The sequence below is a fragment of the Oryctolagus cuniculus genome, chromosome 1 (genome assembly GCF_051225735.1).
Source record: "Oryctolagus cuniculus isolate XC-2025 breed Fujian yellow rabbit chromosome 1, ASM5122573v1, whole genome shotgun sequence".
NCBI classification, from domain to species: Eukaryota; Metazoa; Chordata; class Mammalia; order Lagomorpha; family Leporidae; genus Oryctolagus; species Oryctolagus cuniculus.
Genome location: NC_142867.1, coordinates 146021054 through 146031995, shown reverse-complemented (window position 1 = coordinate 146031995; position 10942 = coordinate 146021054). Strand labels below are relative to the sequence as shown.

The following is a 10942-nucleotide window of genomic DNA, read 5'->3' as shown; positions in this document are numbered from 1 at the left end:
GCCTCTGCCTCTGCCTCTCTGTAGCTCCGCCTTTCAAATAAATAAATAAATCTTTAAAAAAAAAAGTGTGTAAAACTGAAGAACTGAAGTTACTTCTTGGCTTCACTCTGCTCGTATCACTGCCGAGATGATTCTCTCCAATGTAGAAGCCTTGTCATGCTGTTTAATCCACTCTGCCAGTCTCTATCCTTTACTGGTACATGGGAGACCAGGATAAGTACCTGGCTCCTGCCATCGGATCAGCGCGGTGTGCCGGCTGCAGCGCGCCAGCCGCGGCGGCCATTGGAAGGTGAACCAACGGCAAGAGGAAGACCTTTCTCTCTGTCTCTCTCTCTCACTGTCCACTCTGCCTGTCAAAAAAAAAAAAAAAAAAAAAAAAGAATTAGTGGAATCAATGACATAATAGAGGTTTTTATGTCCTATGTTTCTTCTTTGTTTCTGTTTTCTATTTTTGGTCTTCCTGTGGCTTGCTTGAATATGTTTTTACAATTATATTTGTAATTCTCTGTAGTGTTGTTGAGCACATCTTTTTGCCTGCCTTGTTCAGTGGGTGGTCTCGGTATTATATCACATACACATAATTATACCATTCTGCTAGCATAGACAATTTACTGCTGCGCATGAAACACAGACACCTTCCTACCTTTGTGTTTCAAACCTCTCCCACTCATCTCCTGCTTCTGCTATTTAAGACAACTTAGTTATCTGAAATAATTCCTGTGTTCATATTTAGAACCACCACAAACAGTGTCATAACTTTCGCTTAAACCAACTAAGTTAGAAAACTCAAGAGGGCAGGGGCCAGTGCTGTGGTTCAGTGGGTTAAGCAGCAGCCTTTGGTGGTGGCATTCCATATGGGCGCTGGTTCATGTCCTGGCTGCTCCACTTCCCATGCAGCTCCCTGCAAATGCACTAGGAAAGCAGTGGAAGATGACCCAAGTGCTTGAGCTCCTGCACCCATGTGGGAGACTTGGAATAAGCTCTGGGCTCCTGGCTTTGGCCTGGCCTATTCATGGCCCTTGAGGTCATTTAGGGAGTGAACCAGTGGATGGAAGCTCGCTCACTTGCTCTCTGTAGCCAAAGAAAAAATAAAGACAGCAAAGAAAGTCTATACCATACTGATCTATATTTTGCCTGTGGCGTTCTTTCTTTCTTTGAAAAAGAAATGTGCATATATCCTCTTGTAGGGGCTTACTCCTTTCTGTATTTTTTTCATTTACAAATATGCCTAATTTTAATATCAGTTTGTTTTATACCTGATAGAAATAAGCACTTCTGGGTTAGAACCCTGCCCATCAAATTAAATGCCACAGCATGTTTTTCAGTGTATCACCCTAAATGCAATAGGATATACTGGAAAAGTTAAAAGTGAAATCACATTTATTTTAGTTGACGCCTGACTAATCATGCAACCATTAAGATACATATTTTTCAGCCGGCGCCGTGGCTCAATAGGCTAATCCTCCACCTTGCGGCGCCGGCACACCGGGTTCTAGTCCCGGTCGGGGCGCCGGATTCTGTCCCGGTTGCCCCTCTTCCAGGCCAGCTCTCTGCTATGGCCAGGGAGTGCAGTGGAGGATGGCCCAGGTGCTTGGGCCCTGCACCCCATGGGAGACCAGGAAAAGCACCTGGCTCCTGGCTCCTGCCATCGGATCAGCGCGGTGCGCCGGCTGCAGCGGCGGCCATTGGAGGGTGAACCAACGGCAAAGGAAGACCTTTCTCTCTCTGTCTCTCTCTCACTGTCCACTCTGCCTGTCAAAAATAAAAAAAATAAAAAAAAAGAGATACATATTTTTCATTTTATTGTGATTTAGTATTTTAAAGTATTTTATGTACTTTAAAATATTTATTTATTTTGAAAAGCAGACAGACAGAATCAGAGATCTTTCATATGCTGGTTCATTCCTTCAGCGCACCCAAGATCCAGGGCTGCTCCAGGCTGAAGCCAGAAGCCCAGAACTCAATCTGGGTCTCCCATGTGGGCGGCAGGGACCCAGCTACTTGAGCCGCCAGCTGCTGCCTCTCAGGGTGCTCGTTAGCAGGGAGCTGGATTGGAAGCAGAGGTTGGACTCGTACCCATCCACTCCAGTATGGGGTGTAGGTATACCAAGCAGGGTCTTAACTGCTGTGCCAAACCCCACTCGCAGGATTAGTTTCTTCTTCTGAAATGACTTTAGATTCACATGAGCTGTGAGGGATAAACAGTGGGGTCTCATGCCCTCTCCATCCAGTCCCCACCATGCTTTCTTCAGAGATACACAACTGGCTGGTGAGCATGTGCAAAGCTGCTCCAGTCCGCAGTCATTAGGGAGATGCTGTCAGTCGGAACCATGTAAATCAAAACCACAATGAGATGCCACCTCACAGCATTAGGACAGCAGTTAAGTACAGTTATGTGTTGGTGAGCATGTGGGGGGATGGTACCCTCCATGTAACTGGTACAAATGCTAAATGGTGCAGGTGCTATACAACGTGTGGAGGTTCTTCAAAAAGTTTTGCATGGAATTACTGTATGGCCCAGCAGTTCCTCCCCTAGATATTTACCCCCAGAGAACTGAAAGCAGGGACTCGTGCAGACACTTGCAGCACAGGCATGTCCCTTAGCAGCACTATTAAAACTAACCAAAAGTAGAAACAACGCATGTCCACCAACAGATGAATGGATAACAAAAATGCACGCCCCCTCCCCCCCGCCCCGCAGCACAGCAGGGGCAGTCAGCGGCAGGTGTGGCAGGAGCACTCTGTGCTGGTGCCAACGGCACGGGCACCTGACGCTCATGAGGGCTTCTGTCCCAAGGACTGGGGCTCCAAGGGCTGGATTCCTTCTGCTCTGTCCCTACCTGGTGGCATCTTGTCAGCTCCACAGTACAGAGGCCTCAGCCCTGGGGACCTGCCAGCCCAGAGCCCCCAGGCCCTGACGGACGTCTGTGGGCTGCGGGGAGCTCCCAAGGAGCCCAAGGGCCACGTGTGGAAGACTGGAACTGGGCCTCAGCCTCCGCCAGCCTCCGCCTGCCTGCTCACGCACTGCCCCGGGCTCCCGGAGCCCCTCTTGGCACACACAGCGGCCACAGCTTCCTCCCTGCTCTACCCGTGGGCGAGGATCTCATGCTGACGGGAGCAGCGGGAATCTGCAGCACCTTTGTCGCATCCTGGGCCATCGGCTCATAGATGCCATTGTCTGCTACGTGAGCTTCACCTTCTCTCCCACGAGGGCAGCTCCTGCTCCCAGCTGAGGCCCCAGCCCTGCACCCCTCCTGTCTTCGGGCAGCTCCTGCAGCTCCCTGCGCTGCCCGCTCCACCGTCAGCCGTTCCCTGTATGCCCTGAGCCTTCCAGCCTCTGGCTTTCTTCTGCAGCTGTTGGCCAGTTCTCTCCCGCGCCCTCGGGGCCCTCCGTGGGCACAGTCCGTCAGCACCCTCACTGCCACTCTCCAGATAGACGCATGGCTGGGTCGCTGGGCCCTGGCCCCTCTCTTCCTCCTCGTTGGCTCCATGTCCCTGTCCCTCTGTCCTCCCTGTGGTCACTCAGGGATGAGGAGATGCAGGACCCCGAGCATGGGGAGGCCCAGAGATCTCAGCAGCCTCACTCTCACTCACGGCTGCTTCCTGCCTGCCTTCCAGGGCCCCGGCCTTTCTCTCTCCTCCGTCTCCTGCTGCAGTCCCTGCTCCCGTCTCACGGTTTCCTGGCCCGGCAGCTGTGCACTGGGCTGAGGGTCAGTGTGGTCGTGCACACAGCCGCTGTCTTCCTCGGGTCCTCTTCTCCAGCACTGCGAGGAACAGCTGCCTCGAGTTCCATGTCAGTCACGCGGGTAGCGTCAGGAGTCTCACTGTTCTCTGCTCTTTTAAGAAAGTGGCCGAGGACCCCAAAGGGAGACCAACCTTGGTTTCCGTTCAGAGCCACCAGTAGAGGGTCTTCCATGGTGGAGAACTGGCCCGCACCTCGGGGACATCAGACCGCTGCAGCAGAGTACGCCCAGATCACCCAGGGCATCCTGAGGGCCACCAGCACTTGTCTCAAACTGTTGCACATCACCAGCTGATGAGACATTTCGGGAACGGCAGCCAGCCCTCAGGCTGCAAAGGCTCTGCCACTCTGATGGCTGACCAGTGTCTTGTGGCCCCAGTGACCCCTCAGAACTCTGAGGCATGTGCTGTGTGTGAGGCAAACAAGGGCCTGGCTTCCTGGGTAGACCATCAGTTATGCCTGGGGATACCATGTCCCCAGCTCTGCACCTCCAGCTGATGTTGGGATAAATAGTTGCTGCTTCCTTGTAGCTGCCCACAGCATTTGCTCTTTCTCATCCTACTTTGGTTTTAGTGTTTTCCTTCTTAGCATATCAATTACATACCTTTTTTTTTTTGACAGGCAGAGTGGACAGTGAGAGAGACAGAGAGAAAGGTCTTCCTTTGCCGTTGGTTCACCCTCCAATGGCCGCCGCAGCTAGCGTGCTGTGGCCAGCGCACCGCGCTGATCTGATGGCAGGAGCCAGGTGCTTATCCTGGTCTCCCATGGGGTGCAGGGCCCAAGGACTTGGGCCATCCTCCACTGCACTTCCGGGCCACAGCAGAGAGCTTGCCTTAAAGAGGGGCAACCAGGACAGAATCCGGCGCCCCGACCGGGACTAGAACCCGGTGTGCCGGCGCCGGCCCCAAGTTTACTTTCAAGCAACACTATACTTCTTCCTGGGCAGTACAAATACCTCATAACAGAGTATTTTCAGTTCTCCTTATAATTGCTGTTGTCTCTCACTGAGTTTATCTAAGCTAGTTACCCAACACATTATTGCTATTCTGATTTAAATAAATGTGTTAGATTGGTTAATAATGAAATATTTTACCTTCTTTTGTGCCTTCTCCAATGTTGTTGCATATTGGAGACCTGTATCATTTCTCAGAATACTTACTGCACAGCAGATCTACTGACAACCAAGGCACCTGCCCCCTTTTTTGGTCTTAAAAATTTTCCATTTTGGCTTCATTTTCTAGATATAGAATTCTAAGTTGGTATTTTTCCATTCAACACTTTAAATATTTCATCCCACTTTCTCTTTGCTTGCAGTTTCTGAAAAGTGATATTTCACATCCTCATTTCTCTGTAGGTGATGGTTTCCCCCTGGACTCAAGATTTTGTCCACATCTTTAGTTTTTTGCAGTTTGAAAAATACAGGCCCAGGTGGAGATGTTGTTTGGAATTCATCCTCAAGCTTGGTATTAGTCTCAAGCCCCCTGAATGTTTGCTTTGGTTTGATGTCTCATTACTTCTGAACAATTCTCAGCTGTTATTTCTTCTAATATTTCTTGTCTTCCTCCCTGTCTTCCCATGTTGTTCCCACTATGCAAGAATTACACCTCTGTAACTGACTCACGCTTCCCTGGGCTTCTTTCTGTTCTGTTTTGCTTCTTGTTCGTCTTCTCAGTGTGGGAAGTTCCTGGTGACCTAGCTGCAGGCTCACCGCACCTTTCCTCGGCTGTGTCCAGTCCATTGTGAGCCCAGCTAAGGCTTCATTTCTGATAGTGTTTGTACTTTACAGCCTCTTCAACCATTTCTGAGCACATCTCTCTCTGCTTGAATTACCAGTCTGTTCCTGCAAGATGCCTGTTTTATCCTTTAGCGCCCTAAGCATATGAATCAGTTGTCTCATAAATATTATTTATTTGAAAGACACAGTGACTTCCATCTACTGGTTCACTCCCCAAATGCCCACAACCGCCAGTGATGGGCCAGGCCAAAGCCAGGAGCCAAAAACTCTACCCATGTGTCCCATATGGGTGGCAGGGACCCAAGTACTTGAGCCATCATGGGCTGCCTCCCAGGAAGCTGAGTCAGAGGCGCAGGAACCAGGACTTGAGCCAGTTGCTCTGATACAGGATGTGAGCCTCCCATGCCACTGTTTCAAACTCCTTGCCCAGATCTGAAGTGATTAGATCAGTGACCATTACCGAGCGTGGCCATGTATACTTAGGGTAAAGTCTATCAGCACACAACCTGACTTTGAGTCTATTCTTTGTTCTCCTTTCTCTTTCTCCTGTGTCCCCGCATGCTGGAGTTCTCTCTGCACCCAGGCTGCTGTGCTCACTGCTGGCCCACATCCCCACAGCCCAACTCTGAAGCTTCAGAACTGGGCCAGACTGTACAGGCTCATCTCCTCATCAGCCTCTGTGGGGCCCTGGGAAGGAAGCAGGTGTTCTTTTCTCAAAGTTTTCTTCCATGAATATGTCTTGATTCCTTCCTCCTTCATCTCCCCGTCTGTACATACACTTTGTTTGTTCTAAAGTAGTTGCTCCTCGACTTACAGTGGGTCTCAACAACCGCACTGGATGTTGAAAACACCGGTAAGTGGAAAAGGCATTGACTCTCCCTCATCTTCTGCACAGCCGTGGGTGTTCCCCTCACGAATGTGGGGCTGACCTGGAGCCGCACTTGCTGCTGCGAGAGCACTGTGGGAGAGGGTCAGGCGGCAGAGCGGTAACTGAATACAGCCTTCCCAGGAAGGTGTCTGTCACTGGACCTGCATCGTTCACACCGTCGTACCTCGGGTCATTGTAAGTTGGGGGCTGTCTGTATGTGCGTGCAAGTAGAGACCAGGATAGCTTCCACCTTACGGGTGGATTGTGGGCCAGAAGTATTTCATAGGCCTTGCGTCCTGGACTGTTCGTACATACCCCCAAAATTCCTACGTGGAAGGTGAATATGGGTGTGGATGAGGGGCCTTTACAAAAGTAATTAAAGTTAATGTGGTCGTAGGAGTGGGGCCTTGGACTGACAAGATTTGTGCCCTGTAAGAAGAGGCACAGCAGTCGCGGCCCGCCTGCCACAGAGCTCACACAGTGAGACGGCGCCACCTAGGGCCTGGCAGAGAGGCCTCAGGATGCAGCTTACCTTGATGGGCACCTCAGAACCCTGGGAAACACATTTCTGTCATTTAAGCTGCCCAGTCTGGGATCTCTTGTGTGGCAGCCTAAGCCAACTAAGACACCATGGTTTTGTTTCCCAAAGAAACAACATAGTAAGTTAAGGCTGGGCTCCCAGGCTAAGCCACCAAGACGCTAATGACCAGGAGGTGTAGAGGTCATGTAGCATAACCTCAGCCAAGTGGAATTGTTGGGGGTACTTAACTCATATCGCCAAGTGTTCCCAGGTCGCAGAGCCCTGACCAGCTCTTATTAAGGTGCACTTGTCAGAAAAGTGAAGCTCCTTACCCTGAAGATGAGGTGCGTCCGTGAGGCAGACACGAAGAGGACAATGGACTGTCTGGAGCAACTCCACAGGCAACCTGAGAACAGGGCGGAATCCACGGCTCGGCCGGCGGGGCCCTGCAGGAGGAGCCGAGGGGTGCCTGGCAGCAACTGTGGGGGCACTACCAAAGGCACTCATGCCTGGGTCAGGGTCTTCTCACCCCAGAAACCCGTAAGTGGAGCCAACAAGCACCACTGCAGGCTCCCTTTGTCCAAAGGGAGAGTGTGACCTCATCGCCACGCTCCTCTGTGCCCTGGCCAGGCTCACTGAGGGTGCCAGTACAGCAAGGACACTTTGCCTGTCTGTGGGAAGCTTAAAATCAAGTGTAACAAGTAAGTCACACATTCGTGATCTCTCCACGAGGGCTGAGCGTGCTACCCTGAGTGGGAAACAGAAGGCAGGGGATGGGAGGCCCAAGTTCTGGGGGGCCAGTGGAAGGTACTCCAGGGGCTGAGCTGACCCCCAAAGGCCCTGGGTTCCAAGAAGTGTTTGATGCTAATCCTGGGAACCCCGGGGTGGGGACCTGCTGGGCCCTTCTGAGCAGCAGCAGCAGGTGTATGTGCAGGGCCCCAGAGGAGCAGGAACATATCCAAGACCACTCCCAGAGGAAGTCGGTTTGGTCATTGCCTCCGCCTGTATTGATCAACATGGCCGTTGGGAGCTGCTTCCAGAGGGCCTTGCTCACGTGGAAGCGGTGGGCAGGGTTCTGAGACTCGGTCCTAGGTGGAGACGGTACACACAGCCTGCAGAGGAGGAGCTGCAGGAAGTGGGAGGCTCCTAGCTGTGCTGCAGGGTGAACATCTGTTCAGTCGGATCCACTTGAACTTCTCCCTCTTAGGTCCTGGCTTCTAAGGGCTCCTAAAGCCACCTAGGAGCATTTTCACTGCTGTGCAGGGACTGCTTTTATCATCTGCAGGTCTATTCTACCCCTTCACTGCTAAGTCTTCTCATCAGCACCTGTGTTGTTCACTTGCTAGAAGAGAGTGCTCTAAATATACGTGGGGCGTGCAAACGCAGCCAGCATGCCAGCAGAAAACCTGCAACGGGAGCCACCACAGGTGACAGAAAGTCAACAGCGACAGCGTTACTAAGGTCCTCTGCACACGCAGGGGAGGGCAGTGGTCCGTGGCCCACCCACACCCACCCCACCCAGGCATGCCTGCTGTCCTCTGCTGCTCAGAAGTGCCCAGCAGGCCCCTGCCCCCAGGGTCCCCAGGATAAGCTCCAGCCCCTGCCTTGGAATCCAGGCTTTTGGGGTCAGCGTCACCCCCTTGCAGAGAACATTACACCATCCCCTCCAGGGTTCCGCCCCAACCCTTCAGAGCCTGGCCTCGCAGGCTCCCAGGATGCAATGATGCAGCCTCAAGACTTGTGTCCAGGGCAGAAGCCTGCAGGGCAGGAGTTAAACCTCAGGCTTAGGTATTCTGTCCTGATGGGTCCAGACTACATTCTGGGGCACTGGCTACCACCGTTAATGTCACAGCACCATCTGAGGGCTCCGGCAGAGATGAAACCCCGGCACTGCTAAGCCTACCTCCCATCCATCGCTGGAGGAGATGCCAAATCGCAGTCAGAGAACCATGAAAATAAAGGCACAGGGCTTCCCCGTCACGGTGCCGGAGACCTCTGGACCCTCGCCTGGGGTCCTCGCTCCTGCTGGCCCCGCCAGGCCATGGAGCTCTTCCTACTGCATGCATCCCTGGCGGAGCCGAGGACAGCTTCCCTGTTTTTCACACTGTGCTTTAGACCTCTCCTGCCGTGGGGCGCAGCCTCCGTGGAGCCAGTGGGCCTATCTGCCACCTGCTATGGCCAAGGACCTCAGAACACAGGCTGGCTATGCTTTCCCTGATGGAAGGGGCTGGACATGGCCACCTCCGGTCTCCACAGCCCACAGGGAGGCTGAGCAGCGTGTATCTGAGTGGGTGACGGGGAACCTGTATCTGTGACAGCCGGAGAAGGGGCTGCCTTGGGCATGCCAGAGCCTGCCAATGTCCCCACCCTCACCCTCCACACCACTGAGCCATCTGTATACCCAAGGCCAGCAAAAGGAGAGAGTGGACAGCCAACATCCCCGCTCCCCCAAAATATGTTTTATTCTTGCATTACGTTTGTGTTTCCAATCGTGAATACAAAATGGTTAGAAAGTGGTTACAAAACAGTGTGAACTGGACACGAGAGCGGTGGGCCCTGAAGGTCGGTCACCTCTCTGCTCAGACGACACGACTTGGGCCTGGCATCCGGGCCGACTCAGTCGGGCTTCTCACTCTCAGGACCTAGAAAACAAGACCGCCACAGCTTATTAGCTGGCCACAGGGCACCGGCCTCTCCTGGGGGCCAGGCCTTGACCAGTCACATGCAGCCGGCTCTCCCAGGTGATGCCCAAGCCAGGCCAACCTATGTCCACACCCTATGCAGACAGGTCCTGTCCTTAACACAGGCCCCAGCAGCCTGTGGTCAGGTCGTTTCCCTTACGGAGATGACTGCCCAAACCCAGACAGGGCAGCCTAGCTCCTCCATGGCCAGATGACCCAAGAGCCAGCAGCCCCTGGTCCCCTGGGGCACGGTGAGTGAATGGTCGGTCCTCAGCTTCCTTGCCTCTGCCCAGGGGTAGCACTGGGACAGGGGCTGCAGTGAAGTTACAGGATGCACTGGCTCTGGGACACAGTGCCCCTTCTCCTGAGCAGAGGTGTCCACTGCTACCTGGACAGGGCAGGACACACCGGGCCGTCAGCTGAGTCAGTGTCAGCCCTGTGATGCAGGAGAGAAAGGTGCCCTGCAAGAGCTGTTGGGGGAGGGCCAGCCAGTAATGCACAGAGAGGGGCCTCTCCCCAAATCACCACCTGCCTTAAGGCCACGCCCCTGCTGGAAGGCCAGCACCCTCAGGTGACCTGTGGTAACCCAGCCCCCAAGTCCTCGGCAGAGGTGTCCCGCCCTCCCAGGTGTTCCACCCACCAGCAAGAAAAGGATGCTGGGTACCATCCGGGGTCCTGCAGCTGGGCATTCTGGGAGGCAGCCCCAGCGTGGATGGGGCAGAGATGCCATTCAGCTGACCACGAGAGACTCTCCCCTCGTCTGTGCTACTGAGCACAGCTCAGGTGCAGGGCAGACACCAGCATCCTTAGGGCCTCGCTCTCCTTGCCCTGTGCTGGGTCCAACCTGGCGCCTTACTCGGCCTCCCCCGTCCCCCAGCTCCCTGCTCGGTAACGTCCCATCCTCCCTACAGTCTGGTTTTATGTGGACAGAGGGTAAGAAAAAGATGTTGTTCCACAGTGTTTTCAAGCACAAGTGTTTATTTTCTCCTTCATATACATAGTCTCACGGGGGTCCCACCATCATGTGTGAGGAACAGACTCACAGGCAGAGGGAAGGGGCAGGCGGCCTCCATCACTGAGGGCTAGGGCTGAGGGCGCCCACTACAGAGGAGAGAAGTCTCTCATCACAGCGTCTCCCCTGGCAAAAGGCTGCACAATGACCTGAAAAATCCAACTCTAACTGAATGGGTGGAACGATGTATTTAAACCAAAATAATCCAGCAGGTTCTTATAAGCACAGCGGAACCAAACAGTTGCAGCAGGCTGCCAGGCAGGCGGCCTTCTGCGGGAGGAGGTGGGGCCTTCGTCCCTGCCCAGGGCTAGCAGGTGCCTGTCTGAGACGGGGCCTGTCAGGGTCTCCAGGAGAGGGTCCTGCCATCAGCAGCCCCTATGAAAA

At 53.6% G+C, this 10942-nt stretch overlaps 1 protein-coding gene across 17 annotated transcripts in view; it reads right to left on the bottom strand.

The window, feature by feature from the left end:
* Nucleotides 1-9302: 9302 nt before the first annotated feature.
* The window catches only part of WNK2 (WNK lysine deficient protein kinase 2), a 128487-nt gene continuing 126847 nt past the window's right edge, over nucleotides 9303-10942 (bottom strand). For all 17 annotated transcript variants that reach the window (XR_016236446.1, XR_016236447.1, XR_016236449.1 and 14 more), the window contains one exon: nucleotides 9303-9507. Coding sequence is in view for 11 of the 17 variants with exons in the window: in XM_070050054.2 (XP_069906155.2) it covers nucleotides 9482-9507 (26 nt within the window). In the remaining 6 variants the exon portion in view is untranslated. The remainder of the gene's footprint in view (nucleotides 9508-10942) is intronic.